At 51.1% G+C, this 24,155-nt stretch overlaps 1 protein-coding gene across 6 annotated transcripts in view; it reads left to right on the top strand.

Annotated features, from left to right (window-relative positions):
• The window catches only part of FHL3 (four and a half LIM domains 3), a 28,907-nt gene that overhangs the window by 2,012 nt on the left and 2,740 nt on the right, over positions 1–24,155 (top strand). Inside the window, exons 2-6 of one of the 6 annotated variants that reach the window (XM_063355695.1) lie at positions 20,361–20,472; positions 22,186–22,367; positions 22,447–22,621; positions 23,228–23,397; positions 23,579–23,765. In XM_063355695.1, coding sequence (XP_063211765.1) covers positions 22,212–22,367; positions 22,447–22,621; positions 23,228–23,397; positions 23,579–23,765 — 688 coding nt within the window. In that variant the 5' untranslated portion in view covers positions 20,361–20,472; positions 22,186–22,211. Of the gene's footprint in view, positions 1–11,031; positions 11,193–20,360; positions 20,473–22,182; positions 22,368–22,446; positions 22,622–23,227; positions 23,398–23,578; positions 23,766–24,155 lie in introns of those variants that run through there. The other 5 variants (XM_063355693.1, XM_063355692.1, XM_063355690.1 and 2 more) reach the window with 5 other exon arrangements.

Here is a 24,155-nt window from a genome sequence, read left to right as displayed (position 1 = left end):
GTTTCTCCATGTTGGATGTTTCTGAGGTGCCTCTTGGGGGAAAATCTGTGCCTCTCCCCTGCCTGCCGAGAAGCATCCGAGAAGCCGAGTGGTGACTTGTGTGCGGAGATCAGGCTGGTTCCGTGCTCTCTGGGAGGGTGTAGGTTGCTGCCGTTCCCTCTGCAGGGTTTGCAGCCGTCTGCAGCGCGTCAGCTGCCAGCTCTGCTTCCTCTTTACACCGCGGATCCTTCAGACCGGGCTCTGGAGCAGCTGTGCTGTCCGGGGACACAGCCGGCTGCCTCAGCTCTCTGAGATCGTCATGGGGAAGAAGGACAGGAGTATCTTTCCTGGCCCATGTCGTGGTTGCGCTGATCAAGCGTGTTTCTTTTTTCTGTAGAGTACCAGCCTTGTGTGGCTATAGGCACTGTTCACTGGGCGATAGATTTCTGAGGGGTGTGGGCTTGTTGATGTTCTCTCAGGTTTTGGACCTGGCAGCTTTAAGATGGAGGTAGTCCCTTAACCGACGGAGCCAGGAAAAACTTCTCTGCGGGCAGGATACTGAAATTCCCAGTGCTGCACCAACTTTGGAAGCACTTGGTTCTGTTCACAGCCAGGACTCGCTTGCTCTATTGCTTGCTCTATGAGGTACGATGCTTTCTGCTGTGTTCCTAATTGTGGCTGAGCTGATGCTGTTACATGGCCTGCTGTTTTTTCAAATGCCAGCAGTAAAATGGAATAAATGTATTACTCTTTGTGCCCAAGTGATTCCCACCCCCTCTACCTGGGAAAGGACTTTTATGCTGATCACAGCACTGATACACAGGATTTTTATGGTGGCCCGCTTGGGTCCTCGTTCATGTCTGTGAGGTTTTCACTGTCCTTAGCTTGCATGAGGTCATGCTTGGAGAGCCCTAATTGCAGTGGTAGCCTCAGGAGAGAGACACAAGTGTAAACCTTTTGCCTCTGCTTCACCTTTCGTGTGAGAGAGTTTCCATAGACAAAGAAAGTCTTTACGTACAACTGGGGGCTGGCTGACTGGTCTGAATAAAAGCCAAACTTCTTAACTAGACAAACAGCTTCATAATTTCTTGTAATTGCTCAAGTAAGGAAACCATTTCTCCTCCGGCGTTCATTATTCAGTATCCTTGGTCAACATCCCCTTTTCTTGGATTGTCCACGCTGGCCGTGGAGCACCCGGCTTGGTCTGGCGAGAAGGTGGTGAATGACGCTCGCAGTTTTGCTCAGCATTCGGCTCCAGAGTGCAAGCTGCTGCCCCTCATCCCACAGGGGACTTGGGCTGTTTCTGCTGAAATAGGTGTAATTTCAATGGCTAAACTGTAAAATTCAGGGAGAATTTGACAATGTTTTGCCTGGCGATGTCATGAAAACAAATATAAATATTTTACTGTGTTAAAAAGAAAGAAGAAAGGACAGTTATAACAAGAGACTGCATGTAGGAAAAGACCTGTTGTTGAGGCAGAAAAACTTTCACCAGTATTCTTTAATCTACCAAGAGTTTAGGATTGCTTCTAGAGGACAGGACGTTCAAGTATGAGGGCTGAGTTTGGGAGCAGAGGAGTTTCGGAGGGACCAGTGTCCCGCAGCCAGGCTGGACGGCCCTGGCTGCTCTCGGAGGGGCAGCCGCCGCGGAGCTCCCGTTCTGCCGCCGCGGAGCTCCCGTTCTGCCGCCGCGGAGCTCCCGTTCTGCCCTCACTCCTCAGCGAGGGGGTGGCATTTCCCATGAAGGCTGATGGGCAGCTGCTAGACTTTGTCCATTAAGAAGTGGTGGGTCTTTAGTACAGTTGGGAAGAAAAAGGCTCCATTCTGCAGAGATGTAATTGCTGGGAAAAGCCCGTGGGCTTTGTTTCTTCTCTTCCTTCCGTTTTGCACTGGTTTTGCCAGGTGTAAAATACAATTGTCAGCAGTTTACAGGGAGGGGGAGTGTCAGTTTTCCGGTGGAAGAAAATATCAAGGGTCTGATTGTGAAAGGAAAGGGGAAACTGAAGAATGCCACATGGCTTCCACCTTCCTGTATTTCATCCTAGCAGAATGCCTCTGCGAGTGACTCGCTTTGTCTCTGTGGATATTTGCTAAACGGAGAACAGTTCCAACAAACAATTCTGCCCCTACTCAACAGGAGCCCACCGAGAGGATAGTGTTACCCTGGGAGGAATCAGAAAGACATGTCCATTGGGGCTAATGTTAATAAGTTATATTGTTATAAGTGTGATAAGTTAATAGTTAATGAAGAGTTATTTAGAAATGTGTAAACCCAGAATCCAAATAGCAATAGAATAAAACTCCTGAAATTTACGTTCTTGTTCTTAGCACAGTCTCACTTTGGCGTTGTTTGCCCTGTGGTCATCTGACTGTTAGCATTAACTCATATCATTTTTTTATTTGGCTCTGAATATATTACTGAAGTTCGGCCTAGGCTTGCTAGTTGCAGAGTTCTTCTACACAGTATTTCAAACTTCTCAAATACAAAAAAAATTATTCTTAAATCAGCACCATGGATAAATATTACCATGCGACCCTTCTGATCGGTGTCGTCGCTGGATGGAAGTTTGTTGATGTTTATGCCCAACCTGCCCGGTGCCAGTTCTGTTCAGGAATATAAATTATGTTCCAGCACCAACTCGGTGGCTGATGCCAAGGACATAATCTTTACTGCTTCCTAACTTAGTTTTGAATGTCTGAGCCATAAGCCAGAGGAATGTGCTGTATCTAACCTGGAGCTGTTAGCAGCCTCCGAAGTCGTAAATCCAGTGCGTGGAGGAGCCAGTGCAGGTGACTGGACAGCTGGAGCCGTTCTCTCGACGCTTTTTTTCGAGGGGAAAAGGGACCTCTGAATAGCTCAGGGAAACGCTCGGTGTTGTTGGAACGGCCGTGGATCTGCTTCCCTAGTGCTTCCTTCAGCACATGTCACACTCGACCCTGCCAGTCCTGAACACCAATGGGAGTCAAGTCATTGTCCCCAGTGGCAGATTAAACTGCTTGGCCATTGTTGGGAGTCCAAGATTTTCCTCTCTCGCCCTGTTTAAATGACTGCTTGGATGTGAAGCCAAAGTAAACATGAGCTAATAAAAAATGTAGAGATAACAGATACGGACTAGCTCTTGCGGAGTCAATGGGCATGCTGCAGCACAGAGATGTGTGACTTTTGCTTGCATCTTTTTCTGCTTTAGTTGTAAAGCTCAATTACCTGAAAGAGGTGGTACAGATCATGTATAACTTCCTTTCTGTTGCGACAGGGGAACTGTATTTATGTGTATCCTTTGAACAAGAAGGGGGTCTGTTGCCGAGGATCTAGTGCCTGCCTTGCAAGCTATAGCGCGCAAACCCCGGGCCACACTTCTCTCGCTGGAGGTGCCGTGGCAGCTCATGCAGCTTTGGAATACTTTCCTGTATTTCCCCACAATGCGTTTCCTTGTTGGCAATAAATGCATTTTCAGCTGACATTTTACTGTTTCATTTACTCAGTACACAGCCTGTGAAGGCCGTTGCTCTGAGATAACATTGAGATCAGTGAGTAAGGAGGTAAGATATCTACGTGGCTATCAGGAGTGCCTAAACTTATGGTAAAGGAAGGAATGAGATTGCGAGAGGATCAAAAATCTTTCCACGCGTGAGCCACTGTGGAGCGACAGGGGTTGGAGTTGGATTGTCCCTGTATTCCTGTGATGTGGTGCTACCGAATACTGTGATATGTTATAAAAGGTGCTGAAGCGACTGGCTGGAGAGGTACCGTAACTGTTGGGATATACAGCTGTTTTCAGTGCTCCTGTGTTGCTCGTATGCTCAATTGCAGCGTGCCTGAAGATCCCTGACCCGCCAAAGCCCTTTTGCAGTGGTTTTCTTTGCTTTCTTCTTCCTGAGGCGCAGGCTGTGCCTTTGGCTCTGGTGGGGTGGTGCGGGCTTGCGCTCTGTCCTCCGCTGTCGTGGCACGGCAAGCGGTGATCAGCAGGTTACAGAGAAACCGAGGGCCGAGAGTGTGATATGACATTAAAGGCTGCTGGGCAATAATTACCATCAACGGTACAGATGAGTCCAGGTCTAGGAACGGTTTTTTCCTCTTTCATCCCAAGCCAGCGGTGGCTCACGCTGACGGCACACCTGGAAATGAGGTAACCGAATACTCTGCCCACATTGTTCGGATTAGCTGGGGCTTGGGCACAGACGGAGTGTGTGTTTTCTCTGCTCCTGGGCAACCTTTGTTCTCCTACAGCCGGAAAGCCTCGCTGATGACATGAGACAGGACAGGGCGCTTCTCCCTTTCTTGGGAAGGATGGTCCCGAGCCACCCGTGGTGTGACTTTCCGGAGAAATGCCCTTTCCAGATGCAGAGATCTTGCTGCCATTGAAGTATGAGGCGGAAATACTTCCAGCGCTGCCTGAACATGTTATTTAGGTCAATTGCAAGGAAGATGGCAACATGAATCAGAAAAGGAGTTGGAAGAGGAGGAAAGGCATTAGACAGCACCTTGACATCCCCTGCCAATGCAGGATTTTCCTCTGCCAGCACAGAAGCACAGTTAGAGATCACATTCATTGTCTTCTGTGCTCTCCGTTCGCTCCTGTAACTACGAGCAGCTGGACTGGAAATGAAAGAGAAGACTGCAAACTTGCCTTGCCTTTATCACTCTGCATCAGTGTACTATTTCCTGGTGTATTAACTAATCTCTCCGAAACAGAGAGACAGAGCAAGGTCTCCTTATCCGCCCAGAAAATAAGATACATCAGAATAATTGCTCCAATTGCATCCATTTTGGGGGAATGAGTCTCCGGAAGATGCGTTTGTGGAGGCACAGTCATCGTTTTTGTGGCGACTGCTCGCTGGTGGGGTGCTGGCCGAAATCGCTGGGATGGTTTTCCCACCAGGTAATGGCAGACGGTGCCGGGGCGGGGGTGAAGCAAAGCCACCAGCTGGCGCTGGGCTGGGGGGACGTCAGCCACGGTGGGAAACCTTCTAAACGTGTCCCGCTGGGCAGGGCTTTGCCGAGCGCTCCGCTTCCCTTCCCAGAGGAAGCAGCCTGAATTTACCCATTGCTCTGTAGAGACCTGTAGGCTAAAACAAATTATTCTTACGCAGTAGAAAACATTGGGACCAACCTTAACTGATGAAGCAATTTGCCAGCCTTTAGCCTCAGGGTCCCGAGTCCCTCAGGGCTTTCCAGCGTAATGACTTGGGTCTGTTTCCCAGAAAGATTCTCTTGGATATGTGCTGTTGGCAATACTCTGGCTCATTACTGGCCGTTTTATTTTTACAACAGCCAGCTCTTGTTAGCTTCGTTCTCACAGTATTGTTTTCTTTCTAGAAGAAGCTTTTGCTGGCTCTCCTAAACTATCACATGGGAATTGCTTACTAGCTTAGATTTATTTTTTTTTGTTTTGACCCAAAGCTGCGCTTCGCTCTCCTCTGTAACACTGCCAACATCATTTCCAGTCTCTTTTAAGCATATGTTTTGCAATAATATCTAAACTCTTGGCTCCAAATAACTGCCTTACAGAGAGATTAGTATCTTTTAACAAAGAGAAGCAAATAGTGAGAACAAAGGCAATATCTTGAGAGCCTGTAAGACTATCCTGACCTTTCCCAAAGGCCTCAGCCTAGACCTCAGCGTTTCACTAGCAGATGGCAGGAATCAGGGTGGACTTGAGTTTGCGCAGTCCTCTGCTCGGTCGCCGTGTTTGCTGGAAATGTGCTCTGCACGTTGTTGCCATCTGGGCTTGACTGTACTATTCTTATAATCTCCAGGGAGCCTTCTCTCGCAGAGCTCATCTCTGATGGAAGTCCTCTCTGGCTGACCTTGCACTCAGACTAGCGTTAGCAGCCTGGATTTTGGAGATTTTGACAGCAGCGTTTTTCAGGGGAAGAAAACTGGCCTGGGAGAAGTTTTGTCCTGGCTGGGGAGGAAGGTATGCCACGTGCCAGCGGCGTGCCCTGGGTATGCAGCTGGGTACGGGGTATTCAGCTAGGGCGTGAGGAGGTCAATATGGATGTTTTCAAAACTTCAGGAGAAAGTGCTACAGGAACGCAAAGGCCTTCAGAAAATCAGCTGAAAAATCGCCTTTGCTTCCGATGAGAGAACTGGATGTGTAGGTGGGAAGGAAGTTGCGTGATGCCATTCAGGAAATCCGCAGCAGTGGTGGGACCATACCCCAGATCTTCTGATATTAAAAAGCTCCTCGTTGGTTTGCATCAGTGTGTGTCTGGGAGGCAGTGTTGTCTGATCTGCAGAAATAAAGGTTGATGGGTAGAGAGTTGGCATCTCTGGAAGTGAAATGTCTCTCCTAATTAGTACATGGCTCAATTTGGGTTGCAGGTGAGTTGAGTTCCAGTTGCTCCATGCATTTTTATGAGTTTGCTGCTTGTTAGTGCAAATGACTAATGTCTAAATGCAGAGATTTCAGCATCTCCCTAGGACTAAATACCACGAGGGTTAAATGTTTTTGCTTTTGTTAAGGCTTTGGCTACAGAGTTTTGTGGCAGAATAGCAGAAGCGTGTGAAGCTGATGCTCTGGTGAATGTTAAATGGGACTATCTACACTTACATTTCTAGCCTCATTGATTCTTCCTTTGTACTGCGGTAGTTTCATAGATCTGGAGGTTGAAGATTTCAATTAAATTTGCGCAAAATGGCTTTGGGGCAGTTTCTGCTTGGGCATCTTTGTTGTTGCCCTTGTAAGTATAAAACCTGATGCACCAGACTAAATTAATGCAATCAGAATGGTTTTTCTAGAAATCTTTTTCTAATCCCTCTGAATTGCGATTCTTAAGATTTGTATTCAGATGTCTCCTGTCACGCAGGCAGAATGAGGGCTCCCAATGGTGTGAGTAACTGCTCTTGGCAGCACTGTTTACCACAGTAGTAGCTAAGTTTTGGATCCTGTACGTTCCGAGCCGCAGGTCGGAGTCTGTCGCTGCACCAGTTGCTGCAGTGTCCCGGAGAATTTCCTGCGTTGCTTTTTAAAGATTTATATAAGCAGGGACAAAAAATAGATCAGAAGACTCGCATACACCATGGAGATCATCTCCCGTGCCGGCTCCTCAATGGCGCTGCTCTGCGCTGGTGACACCTTTGTGATGGTTTGCTGAACACCGACCCTACAGCACCCGTTTGTCTCCTGCTCCCTCCTGTCCCGGTCCATCCTCAGGAAAAGTCTCCCTCTTTCCTCCGCCTCTTGCCCTCTCCGGCTGTGTGCCGGCTGGAGCTCATTTGGGGCTCCTTTTGACGCAAAATCCCAGGAGAATTGGTGCGGCGGTGCCCAAGAGGCTCCTCTCCACCTCTGTCCCGCTGTCTCCCAGGCGCGGGGGCTCCTGCCTTCCGCAGGCTCCCGGCGCAGCTCTTGAGAAATCTTAGTGGAGAGTTCGACCTGGCAGATGGAGGCTGTTACCTCATTCCACAAAAATGCTTTGTTATTGAGAAAATGGAAACTGTCTGAGGTTTGGGAGCTGAATAGAGTCATTGGTGTCTGTTTTAACCGCAGTTTGGTGGTGACTGCTGAAAGTTCCCTTCTCCGAGCATTCCCTTTTCCTACACCCATAATCTTCAAGTCATCGGAGAGCTGCAATGATTTAACTCATTAGCTGAGCAAATGCTGAAGACTGTTGCATACTCTGCAGAAACTTTGCTAAAACCTCAGCATCTTCCAGCAGAAGAGGAATGGCTAGCCAATAAATAACCCTTTGCAAACTGTGGCCAGAAAAGCAATCCCTGTGGATACTAAGCCAAATTCAACTCTCTTTTTACAATCTCAGCTGTGCTTCTTGTTTACTTCATTTTTTTAAAAAAGCTGAATTGAGATTATGCAGGAACTTCTTGGAGAGAAAAGGCACGCACGGAGGCTGATGCTTTGTAATTCTTTTAACACAGGTCTCTCAATCCCAGTTCTGAAGAGAAATTTCTTTTCATCAGTAATTTTTAAAAGTAGATTTCAGCGATGGGAATTTGGGAGCATAGGAGAAGGAATGAAAGTCGAGATTGAACCATTTGCAAGCTGGTTTTCGTATTGCTCCGAATAATGAGTTAGTACGGAAGAGCATTAACCTAAATCCAAGACTTGTTTTAGTTAACAGATCTTTGTATGCATTTGTGAAACTGTGGCATCTGATACCTCCTGCTGAGAGCATCACATAAGCATTATTCACCAAGCATCCTGACAGAGCTGAGAGCAGCAGCGTTAGCTTTTTGGAAATAAAATGAACTCTTTATTTATGTATTTTTAAACTAATGAATCTTAGCGGGCCAAATGAAAGCCTTCCAGTGGCTACAGATGGTTTTCACATGACTAACTGCTTTGGTGCATAGAAAAACCGAGAATACTGGAACAACAAGATATTAAATATTTAATTATTACCCCAGAATGTAAATATGGCCTTGATATTTTGAATTTGTTTACTCAAATTTCAAGTGTTCACTTAGAAACTTAACAAGATTGGGACTGTATTAATTGATATCTGGGAAGAAGAGTGGCTACTCAGCATCTCCTCCAAATTTCCTCTTTAAATATCAGAGCAAGTTTCAGTAACAGGAATTTGCTCAACTGGAGAAATAATCCCAGCTGTTTCAGGCAGAACCCAGGATCAGTATTTGAGCTCTAACGAGCTGTTTCCGTTCTAGATCCCTGCTTTCTGTGGGTTTACAGTGTAACCATAAAAATCCTTTCCAGGCTGAGCTCTGCCTCCTGAGGTCTTTGGGAGGGTTTTTTTTTTAATGTAAAATGCAAATTGTGAAAACACTTAGCAGTTGATTTTTTTCAAGCTGCATTTTACCAGTTTAGAGCCTATTCTGGACACACGATTTTCCTGTAACTGTAAAGCAACGGTTTCTTGAATGGTGCGAGCCCCCAGGATTTCCCTCGTGAGCGTATCAGACATGGGGTAATTTCTGCTGTAGTTCGGGTCTGTGTGGCTGCAGATCATGCCATTTTCCGCTAAAACAGCGTGCGTACTAACTTGGCATTGCTGGGGAAAAAACGTTTGCTTTTTTAAGGCTCTTCTAATGAAACAAAAGGAACTGGATAATAATATGAAACGTCTATCTGAAAGGCCTAACCTCAGCATGGTTGAAGACAGAATCACAGAATTATTTAGGTTGGAAGGATCTCTAAGGTCATCGAGTCCAGCCGTAAAGACAAAAATTCCTCTTTAAGATCCACATCCCATGGCAATATTCCTAGATATTGCTCAGGATGGGAAGATGGTGAAGAAATAATAGCAACAGAAGAAGTGGATCCTGAGCTGTCTCTGAGTGCAAGGACTGCTTTTGTCAGCATCGTGATCCCACGTATGGCCTAAACCGCTGACTTCTGCTGGGCTTTGATCTCACCTTGGAATTCCACTAGCCTCATTTAAGGAAAACGTGGCTTTTTCTGTTCCCCAGAACTAACACAGTTTGAACTGGTGCGGAACTCCCCGCGCTGCGCTATTCCGGCGCCGCCTTCCAGCGCAACACGCTCGCTCTTAAAGCCCAAAGTTTAAATAGTAGGAGCGACTCGCAAAGGCATGGTGTTACTGGGTCAAAAGATCTGGAGTCTGGATTAACTGTACTTTAACTGCGCAGTACTGTGTCTGCCTGTCACAGAAGGGTTTGGGTTGGAAAGGATCTTAAAGATCATGTCCTCCTCTTCCTTTTTCCCCTGCTTCTCACGAAAAGTTCAGTTTATGGAATCTGTTTGGCCGTAGGTCTACAACGTGCATTCGTGGGTGTCACAGTTTCCAGCTGACGGGGATATGTGCTGCGTCTCAGAAGGAGAAGAAAGATGGACAGGGACTTGGATCTTGGTTCCATTTTTAGTTCTACCAGGCTCGCCTTGTGCCAAAACCCTCTGAGGTGCAAATCCCAGGAGGGAGATAAAATGACTCCCTGCCCTGCAGGTATTATAAGGGTAAATAATGTTTTTTCTGGTGACAGCTGTTTGGGAATTGAGGAAGCAACAATCCGATGAGAGGTTTGGGATGTCAGCTCTGTGGAAACTGAGCGCTCCCGCATATATTTGTTATTTGCAGTAGGGAGCTGGGGAGCTAAACTACTTTCCAAGTAAAGAAACTAATCTTTAGTTCGTGTCCTCGAATGAGGATTAGTTATTCTCATCTGCCTCTTTTCTCAGCACATGGAAATCTTCAAATAGAAAAGTCAGCGTTTAAACTTTAAGGTGTTTCAGTGGCTACCTTTTAACTCAGTGAAAACTTCATATCAAGACAATTGCTGTGATGCCTAACTCAGAGGGTTCTGGAATATGTAGAATAATGGTGGTACTTACTGAGGGGTCGTTAATAGCAACAGGTAGACAGTGTGTTGCATGTAACTCAGCCAAGAGAAGTTTTATTTCTAGTATTTCTCAACCCTGCGCAAACCGTGTAACTCACAGGAAGATTAAATCTGCCCCATTGCGCTTGCGGAGGAGCCTTGGGTGTATTGCTTTTGGGGAGCCTGAAGAGCTGTGTGTGGAGAATCCCAAATGCAGTTGGGGCCGGTGAAGGTGTCAGACCATCTGCACAGCCCCTGTCACGCTTCATGCGCTGTGACGCGGGGACTCAGCTCAGGAGCGATGAAGTTGGTGCTTCCAGATCATGGTAGCTTGGAGTCTTGACTTGAGACGAAGACGCAGAGCAGAACGTTGAATAAGAGTTGAAGAGGGAAACCCAGAGGTTTTGCATGACTGGGCTCCGCGTAGATTGTGCTGTTTGAGTCACTGACCCTTTCCTCTGGAAATCAGTGAGTTCTGTGGTTCACCTCATTAGTGCCTGACTTGGTAGGTCAGGCTAATAACAATGTTCATTAACTTTTTCACTTTCTGTTAGGAGTTTTGCTTGTTCTCTTTCTTCTCTGCCATCGTGACATTGAGAAATAGAAAGGGTTTGGAAATGAAATGCGTCTACACAAAATTGGAGTCGGAATTCTTATGTCTCTTATGAAAACTTAGAGTAACTTGAATTTGAAGTGTCCGATTTCCAGTCACAAGTAGTGACATTTAAACCTCCGTAGGAAATGCAATCCCTGTGCTGATGTCACCCCCTGGTTTATGATGGGGCTGCTTTTGTTCCTGGGCAAGCACTTGGGTGTTTTGCTGGCCAAGTGATGATTTACTGGTGAGTCTCTCGCCGGTCGCACCTGCTCCGGCCGTCTGCGCCCTGAGTCACCGGGAGAGCTGCGTCCTACCCTGCGGCCGCCGTGTTCTGCGCTGCTCCATCGCATCCCGCAATGCAAGGTAACAGAGACCTGGTCTGAGCGTTTGTTTCCGGGGGTTCCCCAATGTGGGACAAATATCTTGCAAATAGAGCACTTCTGCTCAGTGAGGAGAACAGAGAGAGGGTTTTTAGGGCGTTTTGGTGGTGTCTTGGTGCAGTGAAGCACACGATCCCTGAACTGCCTGAGCAGACAAATGGCTTTGGAGAGTCTCTCAGCCTGGGCAGAGAGCTGGTCGCTGTCGCTCCCCTCGGCGAGCGGCTGTGGAGCATCTCTGCAGCAGAGAAATGGGGCTTTGCTTCATATCTGCTGCTTCAGGGGCTGAAACATCAACTCTTCTTGGACTTTACCCGAAAGCCATCATGAGAGGAGCCTCCGTTAGTTAATATTCTGACCTTTCAGTTCCTTTTTAATCTGTGGCAAATCTGTTTCATGTAGGTTTCCCTTGTAAATCTCAGCTTTGAATGAGAGAATGAGGCTCTGTAAATGAGCCACGGAGCTGGATCAGGGGGCTCTAATATTGTTACTTCTTTTCTATTTGCGTGTTTGGTGGTTTGGTTTTTTGGTTTTTTTTCTGTGAAGGAGCGGTTTTCCTCCCTTTATGAGTTTCCAGGCACGGGTGCCTTGCTGCACCGCCTGCCAGCCGCGGTGCCCCGTGGTTGGAGCGAGAGCAGCAGCGCAAGTTCTGAGCGGGCACATCAGCGCGCGGGGGCATCGGTGTTGGAAACTCTGTGTGTGGCTGCGGGATATAAAGGCGTTCAGAAATTTTGTGAGCATGGATGCCCATAAAATAGCTGTTTCCACTTAGGCTTTTGGATGTGGCAAGAGTTTTCCCTTTGGCAGATGCTGGTAAAGACTCTTTATCTGCAGGCATGGCAGCACAGCGTGGCAGAGATTGGAAAGCATGTCGCATCTCGCAACTTTCTTTTTAGTGCTTGCAAGGAGTTGTTTCTTAGAGATTTTTTTTATGTAAAATATGTGACAATTGCAACCAATGGCTTCTGTTGTTTAAAACGTGCAGTATTTAAGTGGTTTTTAAAGGTGCTCGTGAGAAATGCTTGAACAAAGAGACTGATTTGAAGCTAACCAGCTCTGTATAGTAAAAGTAAATGATAGCTGGTGACCCGATCACTTAGCAGGGAAATCCTCCGCCACAGAAGCAGGAAACTTGTTTTGCTTCTACTAAAGTGGCTAAAAGGAGAGGTCGCCGTCTTCTCCCAGCGATGCCAGTCCCCGTTGTGCAGCTCCCCGTGCTCGGCGGGGCTGGCCGCTGCCCTGTCAGAGCGGTCCCTTTTCCAGGCGGGCAGCAGCTGGCACCCACAGCATCTCCCAGGCAACAAATGAGCTTCGTTTTGTTTCGGACCACAGGCCAGCAGTTCTCGGGACGGAAACCTGAGACAGTTCATCTTTGCCAGGATTCGGTCCTTCCCCAGATTTAGAAGCTGCTCACATGGCTGCGAGCTGCAGCGCTGAGGTTGCCTTCGCTTGCAGGGGACCCCAGCAGCCGGGAAAAGCGCCGTAGCGGGAGACCATCCTCAGCGCTGGTGGGAGCAGCGGCACGGTGGAGAGCCCTGGCGTCGGTGCTGGGAGAGGGGCCATTGGGCAAGAGCCTGTGGGGCACAGGGGTGTCACTGCAGTGTCCCCCCTGTCACCTCCCTGGCTTTCTCTCCGCTCCGTTGACTTTGCGTGCAGGTTGGAGAGCCCCGAAAGGCACAAACCTGCCAGGGTTACAGTGCAGGTCACCTTCCTCAGCCAGCAGATCCGCTAACATGCAAGAAACCAACTACAAATGCTCATTTTTGAGAGGCAAAGAATCAACTTGAAAAAGGGAATATTTTGACCAAATTTGGTGAAGAAATTTGCTTTGCCCTTTAAGTAATAGGCATGCATTAAATAAAACATGCCTGGTTTATATGTCTTTTCCTGCTACTGTAAGTCAGAGTTGCTTTGTTTATTAAAAAAAAAACCAAACAAACCCAACTGAAATTGAGCAGAGTCTTGATCAGCAAAAGAGCTGCTGGGCTTTCTGCAGAAAACAGTTAATAAGGGATTGGGCTCGGGCCGCGCAGGTTTGCTTTTCGTCATGTGAGCATGGAACACGCGCACTGCGGCTGCGCCCGTCCCCCGCAGCCCGTCCACCAGCTCACGCGTGTTCTTGTCCAGAAGCAGCCCTTTGATTGCCTTTATGTGCAAAAATAGAGGTATAATCGGCTAAGCACCTTTTATTCAGGGACAACAAAAAGCTGAGTAAGCACTAACTTAAATTCCGGATCACCTCGGAATTAAGAATGGCTTCATCCTCAATTTAAAAAACAGCTGCCTCTAAGGGAAAGAAAAGTGAAAACTACAGTATAAGCTGGAATTGTAAGAGAACTTTAGGGAAATAGAGTGGAATTCCATTATTTTGCAGTGATATCTGTACTGAGATGCACAGACCCCAAGAACTAGCAACTAGAGCCGTCAGATTATTTTTTCTGCGTGTAGGCTGCGATGTCTGTTTGCATTGCAAGATTCTTGTGTGCTGAGCAGATCTAAGATGAAGGTAAATTGGCCTCCGTGCGCAGTTAGTCATTTCCTCTCATGCTTTTACATTTGAAATCTCGTGTACTGGATGTGACCTTTATTTCACAGGGCGAAGATTTTGAAACGCTATTGCCGGAGCCCTGGGTTTGAGCAGTTGGATCAGCCGTTGGGCTTTTCCATGGCTGTGGGCCAACTGTGCTGGGTTAGACGGGCATAGATCAATCCACTCTAAAATTAAACTTTCATTGCTAGATTATAATCCTCACGATATGCTTATTCTTCCGGGCTCCCTTTTTTTTTTTCTTTCTGTAGTAGCCAGGGCACTATAAAGATCTTGCTGGTTTTCTGCCTTGGGAAGGTTTAGGACATCCCAGGCTCTGTGCGACAGAGTTGTGTCTTCTGAGTTTGGGGCGTGGATGCGTTTTCCCATCTTGTTGGTTTCTGGAGAATGCTCACTTCATGCTGGTGCCCTGTACCTCGCGCGAGGTTGTAACTGCAAATGGTGGCGTTACGAGGCTGTAGCACACAGGACAAGAAAACCTGTGCTCCAACGGGCAGGTGGCACGAAGCCCCGTATGGACCAGTTTGTAGTTTTCACGTACATTTATATGTGCTCTCTTCATGACTTTCTTGATGAGACCTCATCTGGTTGCAGTCCCTCCCCACCACCTTTTCTTGTCCATCACTTCATAATGACGTGGGCAAAGAAGGTTCACAGGTAAATCGTACAAGGGACGGGCATTTCACTGTCCAGACCAGCTCCTGCCTGGGCCTGGTGTGAAACCTGGGGCCTGGCAGCCGGCCACTGCCCGTTAATTTGTTTTATATGGTTGATGACTATCTTCAGGGTTTGTTTTATGTTCTTGTGTTCCTGTTTGTTGCCAGTAGGGTGATGGTTAGTGTATGGTCTGCTCAATACATCTAAAAGGCCATTCAGCCCTGCACGGACAGCAAGTTCCTCGTTCTTGCCCAATTTTCTAGTTAAAAGAAGAAAACTAAGGGAATTTGTGGATATGACCTTGGCAGGTTCTCATGATGTGATTTCTCAAGCCCCCGCTAGCTGACGGCGTTTTTGCCAGGGCTGTTGAGGCTGAGAGACCACAAGTGGGTGGGAATTGTGTGTGTTGCCACGTTGGGGATGTGGCGTGAGCTGATGGTATGGTCCAGCGCTGGCAGCCTCTGCGATGGCAGCGCCGGCGTGGGGTTGGGACGCCGCGGGGCCGGCGTGGGGTCATGCTGGTGTGATGTCGTGCTGCCGCGGGGCTGGTGTGGTGCCCGCTGGCTGTCACAAGCGAGGAAAGCCTGAGGATTTTGTGCCCTCCCTTTCAGTATGACTCTGATGCTTTTGATATCGCCGTAACCATATTGGAAGGGGAGCATATCCTTCTCTCTGAGACGGGATGACCAATGTGCTCGAGAGGAGAAGGGAGCAGGACTTCAGAAAGCATCGCACGCCTGTTCCTTGCTCCTTTTTAAGAATTGATACGAGCAGCCGCTTCCCTGGCCTGTGACTCCCGCTCCTCTGGTCGCACCGAAGCTCCTGTGATAGGTCACGCTCCCTGAAACTTGGCGCCAGCGTCTTTCTTCCTATTATGGTCACCCTGGCCACGTCGGCAGCTGCTGCCCCGCAGCCCCCTGCGAGCTCTGGTGACCGACTGGCTCGGTGCAGGCGGCCGCTGCCAGCGGGCTCCCGCTCAGCCCACACTGGGCAGGGGAAGGAACCCGCCATGTGGAGCTTGGGCCAGGACATCTCTCCCTTCTCCCAAGCCTCTCCAGAGGTCGGCCAGAATCTCTCCTGGCACCTTCCAGGAGCTGCAGGTTTCATGACCATCTGCTAAAGGGGACTTTGTTCAGCTGGGAAGAAGTTTCCGATGTGTTCGTATCTTACTCCTCTGCTCTTGGACTTCCTCCTTCTGTTAAGTCGTCTGCTTGAATCATGACAGGTCCAAACTGCCCAAATGGTTTCAATTCCAGACTTCCTGTTGAGTGCACGGAATTCGCGTTCTTTGTATACATTTTGAGTAAGATTAACAGCTGATCTCTTGAGCAAACATTCAGTTTTAATGTTAGCAGAATGACACAGGCTGCTTGTTCTGAATGTGTCCTGGCAGCTCTGCTGCCGTTAGCTCTGCCCTCGGTCCAGGCTGCCCCCCGAAGGGGGAGGATTTTGTTCAGAAACTGAAATAGTTAATTAACCCTTACAGCTGATTAGTAATAAATTTTTAACTCTGAAATCACCCCTTCCTTTCTTCCTGGGCAGAGTTTTTCTTTTTACGGTTGCATGGTAGGGACTCCTAAGCTTCTTTTTCTGACCCTGGTAGAATTCACTTTCCCCAAAGCAAATAAGTCTAGAGCGAGAGCTGAACTGCATGTTGCCTTTCTCCGTGTCCGCCTGCGCTCTGCTGCCCCTCTGCTGGGCCTGTGGAAGGTGGGTGGACGCAGTGAAGCCGGGCACCCACGGGAAGCCTGGCATTTCTCACTGGTGGCGTTTGAATAGAATCTTCCGTTTCTCTTCCCGCAAACCACGTATCTTCATGCTCACCGTGTGGATGCTTCAGCTCCCGGCTGGACTCAGGGGACCTGCTCGGATAGGAAGGATGTGGGGAGGAAAGGGACAGAAGTAGCTGAAAACTAAGTGCAAAGCAAGGTCTCAGCCACAAGAAATTACAGTTTGAGTCTCAGATGGGCAAACCCGCCTGGTTTTCCACTGTAGCATGGAAAATTGGATTCCCCTGCAACTGCGGCCTCATTAAAAAGATATTCTTTCTTTAAAGGGTAGAGAAGGGACAAAAGTCCCAGTGTGCACAAATACTGGCTCAGAGCTTTGTCCCATTACCTTGTATGGGGATGCTGCCTTGTGAGAGCCTGACTTACTAGCAGCAGGTTTTCCTTTCGCATAGGAAAAGTTTTGTTCTATGTTTCCTTATCTTAGGAGAAAGAAGGAGGAATTTAGTGCTAGAGGAAAAAGGTCTATGAACTCATGGGTGTTTTGAAACCAGAGCGGCAGCGGTTTGGAGTTCCTTAGGACTCTGAACTTCCTGCAGCCCTGGTCCGCAGGCACCGGGGGTGTCGAGGTTTCTTACGGACCCCTCCAGACGTCGACTGGAGAGCGTGTGTAAGCACGTCAAGGCCAAAGCTGTTTCCATGTGCGGATAGCTGACTCTGCATATGGTCTCTCTAAGGTTTGTCGGCCTTCCTGGGAGACCTGGCCAATCATTTATGGTAATTCGAAAGTTTAATTTAAACTTTAAAACCAAAAAAAATTGTTGCTGCTTTCCCGATCTTCTGAGCGTATCTGGACCAGGCGTGGTGTCTCAGTCAGGGCTGCGCAAACAGCGCGGTGTTTCCCGCCGGGCACCGCTGGGCGGGCTGTGGGCCGACATCGGGTGAGATTTTTCTCGATTTTAGGGCAAGATCAGACATTTGTGGGACAGTCGTGCTTTTAGCAATTATCTTGATCTATATGCAGAGCTGTCAGGAGGGAGTCCGTGCGATGTGGTTTTGCACTTTGAATGGAGGGCACCTCAGAGATCCCGTCTGAACATTAGGAAATCCTCAATTTGCCATTCTAAGACTGTAAAAATTGCGCAACAACCTAGGTATGCCTTGTGATTTGTCAGATGCTTTAACAGTTTCTGCCACTTCTTCCTCTCAAAGTCCTGGGAAGCTGCCTATCTTGCTGAGCAAGGATGAGTCTAACAGCACTGATTTCACTGGAAAGGCAGGGTGTTTCCTCACAGCTGTGCCAGCCGTTTTGCTGAGCGTGTTGCGGATCCCGGAGCAGCCCGTGACAGCTCTGGGCAGGAGGTTGCTCTGCCCGTGCCTGGGGAAATGACTGCGGTGCAGCCTCCTCAGCAGAGCTCGGGACCTGCGGTGCGTAAGCACAGCATCCCAGGGGTGCCGGTGGGGCTGTGTGGCCGTACCCCCCCGCTGATTCATCTGCCTCCTGCTGCCTCCTCCCTCGAGGCCGACTGCAGGAGCCAAATCTTCCCTACGTGTTGGAGAAATGACCTGCGGCGTCCTCCCGTTGTGCTGGCGATGGGGAGGTGCCGGGTGAGGTCCATGGCCGTGCTGAGGGTCCCTGCCAGGACTCAGCTCCTCTGTGCCGGAGCCCCCCCCGGAGCAGCCCCTCGTACTATGGTTTGTGAGCTGCCCCGAGGTGGGGAGGCCGCGGCTGGAGGCAGCTCGGAGATCCGAGGGCAGGATGCGACTCCGTGGTGCAGCACCGCTCCCGGGGGTGCGCGGTCTGATGAAACGCTTGGCACCTCTCTGGGAGCTGCCTCCAGCCGAAAGCGGGGTCTCCTCCAATAGCAGATGGGGGATGCTGTTCCCAGCGCCCCAGGTCTACAGCCCCGCGCGTGGGTCTGGCAGCAGCGTGAGGGGGTGCAGGGAACCCCGGCGGCCCCCCGGAGAGCTGGTCCCCTCCATCCCCAGAGAGCCAGGGCTGGCCGTGCCACCCCTGCCCGGGGTGCGCAGTGGCCCTGGGCGGATCCGCAGGAGCCGTGTTGGGAAACGTGGACTGAAAACGTTCCCAGCCTAATGGAGGGGCTGGAGCTGCTCCTCGGAGCAAGCAGATGGTTTCCCTTTTAGGGCCGGTGGCAGGCAGAAACAATTTCACGCAGATTCCAGGACCCATAATGGTTCTGGAAAGCCAACAGGAACAGAAAGCGTTCTTCTCCTCTCCTGACCTTGGAGCGCGTTGAGGACTGTCTTCCAAAGCCGTGTCCCTGGACGGTTTCATCCTTACATGGGGAGCGCTGGCCTGTCCCAGCGAGGTTGTGCTTTCCCTTTGGCATCTCTAGGTGTGAGCTGCGCCTGCACGAGCAGTTCCCTGCTCAGAGCAGCCCAGGGGAGATGCGAGTAGGCAGGAACCTGACAGCCAAAGGCAGGTCTGTTCCTGTGTCCTGGGCAGATTAAATGTTTCCCTAGGAATAGCCTTATGGGTTGCTCTGGGATCACTGCGGAGCAGCTGGTTGTGACCCGACAACGAGCAACAAACTGGTGTGAAGTTACGCAGGGTTATAGGCTCACCATATACGTGAGGCCTCTGCTGAAGGAGTTCATTGTAGCAGGAATCGTTTCAAAAGGCTGGTTAAACTCTGAAGCGATTGCATGCAGGAGAACGCCTGGCCCTGGACAGTCTGTACTGGCTCCTTTGCATAACAGGTCCCCAGTTTATCGACACTAAAATTAATGCAATAATCTCCTGGGGCTGTTGCTAAGCCATCTGCTGTGTTGCTGCGGACAATGACACCGGGGTGGTGTTAGGTGCATGTTACTCTCTAATTAGAAAGTGGGCTCTGTGGTGCGTCCTTGACAAATCGCTGACCTTTCTCATACGTGAAGCTATTCTGAGCTCTGTTCCAGACTGATCAGATTTGCATCCTGGAGCACTTTAAATGTTGTTTGCGAGGGGAGCTCTTGTTCCCAAAGCTGTTTGTTCATGGGCACAGGAGAGGAACTGAACTTCCTTTCCTCCATGAGCACAACTATATCTGTCAAAGGGGAAGGGTAGGCAGCTGGCAGGCATATATCTGTTGTTTATTTTTGCCCTCAGACAGCCAGCGAGACAGCTGAGAGAACACCCCACATCCAGCTCCACCGTCCCCGCGTACGGGGCCCTGCTCCAGCCGACCTTGTCCCACAGGGACCGCGGCCATCGGGCAATGGGCAAACCAACCCCCTCTTTGCAACTGGAATCCCATCATTTTAGGGCAACGCCTTGGTTAGTATTTGAAAGTGATACTTACATCAGCCTAGCACGCAGCTAATGTTTACAGGGTGGTGCAGACTGCAAGGTATGAGCACATGCTAATTAGCACGCATAGTGATTGCCTATATTGTGCCTTCTACATCTGAGCCTCAATTAAAGTGCGGTTTTTTTAATGCATTTTAGAACTCCACCTCTTTTCTTCACGAATGGAGACAATTTCCAGGTTCCTCATTACAGTCACAATAAGAATTGTGGGCTTTTGTGCTGTTCCTTTCACTCTCTTTCTGTTGTCTCACCTTCCTCTTCTCCGTGACTCGGTCTCCGGCAGTGCCGTCTCCTCGGGGGCGAAGACGCAGGGTTTGCTTTGGCGTTGCGTAGGGCTTTGGCACCCCTGCCCTGCGCTGCCTCTGAGACCGGAACAAAGAGAGCAAAGGGCTTATCTAATACAAATAACCCTGAGCAAACTTCCTGGGCCTGTTCTTTTTTTCTGTGGAAGAGGCAGCGCAGAGTCTGATCCCGTGGGCTCCCGTCGCAGTCTCGGCCACGTGAGGCTCCCAGGAGTTGCTCTGCTGGCGTCGGGCATCTGCCAGCACGACAAGACCGGGCTGTCCCTGCTTTTGGCTTTGGGAACCAGGGCTCACAGAGGGACAGTGTCAAGGTCAGGCATAGCAGTGCTTGGGAGGACGAGTCCCTGTCACTGGTAAAACCCAAGGCTTCTCCATTCAAGTTGTTTTTCCTTCCCTTGCGTTTTCTGATGTCCTCTGACCCCATATTACAGACCACAGAGATAAAGCGCAGCCCATTGAGCAAACATGGCAGCTCCTGGCTCCGGCGGCTCCCAGGGTAGGAGTGCTCATTAGAGGCCCTTTTATTACAGACACACCTTGGAAAGTTCCCTTCGACAGGGCTGGGAGGAGGAGGAGGGTTAGTAATATGATTTTCATTCTTTGCCAGAGGAAAAGGTCCCGGGTGGCTTCAGGGAGCGAAGGCGAGCGGGGCCGAGGAGGTGGCGGTGGCTGAGAAGCGCCAGGAGCCGTCGGGGTTGCGGGAGCCGCTGCGCGGCCGGGTGAGCACTCGGGGGGTGCCCCGGAGGGGGGGCTGCTGGGGGTCAGCCCGGGCTGTGGCAGAGCAGGGGCAGACTGAACCAGCAGCAGTCTGGTTCGGCACGCCAGCACCCCTCCGGCTCCGCCATGCGAACTCTCCCAGTGCCCCATCTCCAGTAACAGACTGGGAGTTGCCCAGCACGGGCTGCCTTGTTCCATGGGCAGCTGCTGCTGGGGCTCTGGGGGACGGGCTCAGTGCAGCAGTGGCCCAAAGCCCCCACGGGTGGCAGGCACACGCTGTGGCGCTGCTGCCGCCACCGCAGTCCCCCGCAGCAGCCTGCCATGCTGCAGGGCACGGAGCGGTCAGCGGAGCAGAACATGGCCGGGGCAGCAGCTGGGTAACGAGAGCGTCTGAAAAGGGACTTTGTTCCCCCTCTGTTGGTCACGTAGCCATGTGGGAACACTAGATTTATTCACCGGCAGCCCTATCGGCACATACCAAGCTTGACAACAGCTGGGAGCTGTGCGGTTCGACCAAGAATAGCCCTGGGGAGCTCGCTGCCATGAGTCAGAGCTGTCTGGATCGGCTCCTGCCCCGGAGGGAGCCGCTGCTGCCGGGGAGCCCGTGGGGAGGAGGCGCGGGGGCTGGCGGTGAGCTCCCGGCACCACGAAATGCCAAACTGCAGATTGAGCCAGAATAGCTCTTTCTGAAGTGGGTGGGTTCCCGAAGAAAAGTGCAGCGTGCGGCGCTCTGCAGCTGACTGCTCAGATGTAATTCCCTGGGCTTGTCTACACTTGATAGCAACCTGTAATAAAGAAGGGTGTGATTTTGCAAGTGGAAAACTCCATATTTAGGAATAACCAGGTTAAACCAAACAGAAGGAAGATGCTTTTGTTCTGGAGTCAGTGCTCCAAAGAAAGCGAAATAGTTCCACAAACCTCTTGTCTGAGAGGGAGACAAGAGGCAACGAGAGATGTCTGATCTCCTGCGTGCAAAACCCAACACCTCTGTTGCTTGTAAAACTCCCGCCCTCCCCAACACTTTCTCCCTGAAGAGTGTTTGTAGTTGGAGCAATATGTGTAAAACGGTTTGCTGGGATGTGGTTCTGTAGCCAGGCACGGTGTGGGGTACTCCATTTCTGCTTCCCTGGGGAGCGGCTGCTTTAAAGTTCTGGAGAAGTTGCGGAGTTTGAAAGGCTGACGGCCCCATCGGGCAGAGCATCGGCTCACGGGCCGTCAGCAGGGATCGTGCTGGTGGCTGAGCGCGGGTCTCTGCTTGGTAGGCAGATCTCCCTCGAGGCGGCTGGCTCTCTGACGTGGCAGTGGATGTGCACCCAGCGGGTGCCTGCTCCTGTTCTCAGTGCCAAATCAAAGCTTCCCAGGAAAGCAAATTCTCTCTTTTGGTCATTGTTTACACTTTGCTTCCCAGCAAGGAGGCAGGCAGCGAGAAGCTCGACTGCACGCGTACATTCTCTGAGCGGTGCCCGAGCTGTTGAACTGGAGCACAAACCCGCAGCGAGGTTCGTGCCAGGCCCCGACTGTGTGCAGGCTTTTTTGGAAGTGCGTACGGCCACGGGGCAGTTGCCGCAGCTCGGGTCTGTGTCCTCTCCTGACAGCAGCCATTTGCCGGCTCAGGGATTCAGGTCCTTGCCCTCTGGAGGTGGCAGGGCTGTGCGGGGACATCTCAGGCAGCGTAAGCTGATGCTGACGCAGCATCTCCACTGGTCTCTTAGCAGGTGAAGGAGCCCCTCAGACTGGCACCATGACGGAGTGCTTTGACTGCGACAACTGCAAGGAGTCCTTGTACGGGCGCAAGTACATCCAGATGGACAATGGCCCGTACTGCATCCCCTGCTACGACGCCCACTTTGCCAACACCTGCGATGAGTGCAAAGAGCTGATCGGCCACGACTGCAGAGTGAGTATGGGGCCCTGCGGCCGGGCAGGGCGCTTCCCTGGGGCCATCGGTCCCTCCTCACCTCGGCTGTCCTCCCCAGGAGCTGTACTACGAGGACCGCCATTACCACGAGCACTGCTTCTGTTGCTTCCGCTGTGACCGCTCCCTGGCCGACGAGCCGTTCACCTGCCAAGGCGAGGAGCTGCTGTGCAATGACTGCTACTGCAGCGAGTTCTCCTCCAAGTGCGTTGCCTGCGAGAAGACGGTCATGCCAGGTAGGAGCAGGCAGACTCGAGCGCTGCGGTTTTTTCCTGGTCCCGGCGGCATCAGCCAGGGCTGCAGGGTCCAACACCAGGGCAGCAAGGAAGAGAGCGGAATTTCTGCTCTCCTGCCGCACTCTCACGGCACGGAGTGGGGCGGGCACTTTGTCTGACAAGACAGTGGGATCCTGTGCTGTGGTCACCGCAGCAGCCCCGTCCATCTGTTCCCCTTTTTCATGGGGAAGTGAGCCAGGGAGGAGATAACAAAGGGTTTCCTGGGCATTTTCTGGTGTGTGCTGACGAGAAGAGAAGGAATGACTCAAGATGTGTGATCATCCCTGGAGATGGCCTGAGGCAAAGGAGTGTCTTTGCTTGGCCATTCTGGCACCATCTTCAGGTGCAGGTTACAAATGGGTTACAACAGGCGTCTCTGCTGTGGGCTGTGTGCGGGTCTGAGGGCATGTTCCCACAGCCCCCCCTTGGTGGTGGGGTGGGCCCGGAGCCTCCCCGCTCCAGCTGCTGCCATGGGGAGGGCAGGCAGAGAGCGGGGTGTGCAGGACCGCGGTTCATCCCGCACAGCCTCCCGCAGCTCCCTCCTTCACTGAACGGCTCTCTCTGCAGGATCCCGTAAGCTGGAGTACAACGGACAAACCTGGCACGAGCATTGCTTCATATGCAGCAGCTGCCAGCAGCCCATCGGGTCACGATCCTTCATCCCAGACAATAAGGATTATTACTGTGTCCCCTGTTACGAGAGCAAGTTTGCTCCTCGCTGCACTCGTTGCAAAAAGGTATGTCTGGCCCCACAGCCCGCAGCCCCCGCGTTCTCTGATCCAGGGCCACGTTCCCCACTCCGGCCTGAGCCCCGCCAGAGATGGGTTCAGGCGCCACCACCCCGGCTGGCTGCTGGTCCTGCGCTGCGGCCCGTTCGCCCGTGTCCCTGTGTCACCAGTGTGCGCTCTCTTCCCGCAGACCCTCACCAAGGGAGGAGTGACTTACCGGGATGAGCCGTGGCACAAGGAGTGTTTCGTCTGCACGGGCTGCAAGACCCCCCTGGCTGGGCAGCAGTTCACCTCCCAGGACGACAACCCCTACTGCATCAAGTGCTTTGGGAACCTCTATGCCAAGAAGTGCAGCGCCTGCACGAAGCCCATCACAGGTGAGCAGAACGGCCCCGGTTACGGGGCGCTTCCGCAGAGCAGGCCATGACCTGCCTGCCCTGTTGGCACACACGCGGTGACTGCTCTGGGTGAAGCTGCGCTCTCGGGTGCACGTGTGACCCAGGCCCGTAGGATGCTCATACACATGGCCACCACGCAGCCTTGCTCAGGTGTCTCCAGGCACTTCAGGCCTCCCCGGGACAAATGCTGGGGAGTACAAGGTGCCCTCAGGCACATCCCCCCCAAAACTGCAGCTGCTTTCCAAGGAGCCCCCCAGGAGAGGGGATCTCTCTGCTGCAGTGGCCCTAGGGCCACTCGTGTCCCTTCATCTGCGTCTTTCAAAGTGGCGAACTGTGCCCTGTGGGAGGATTTCCCTCTGCCCAGGGGTA

The sequence above is a fragment of the Chroicocephalus ridibundus genome, chromosome 19 (assembly GCF_963924245.1).
Source record: "Chroicocephalus ridibundus chromosome 19, bChrRid1.1, whole genome shotgun sequence".
Taxonomy (NCBI): Eukaryota; Metazoa; Chordata; class Aves; order Charadriiformes; family Laridae; genus Chroicocephalus; species Chroicocephalus ridibundus.
Note: the sequence above shows the minus strand (reverse complement) of the source record. Positions and strands in the feature narration are given on the sequence as shown.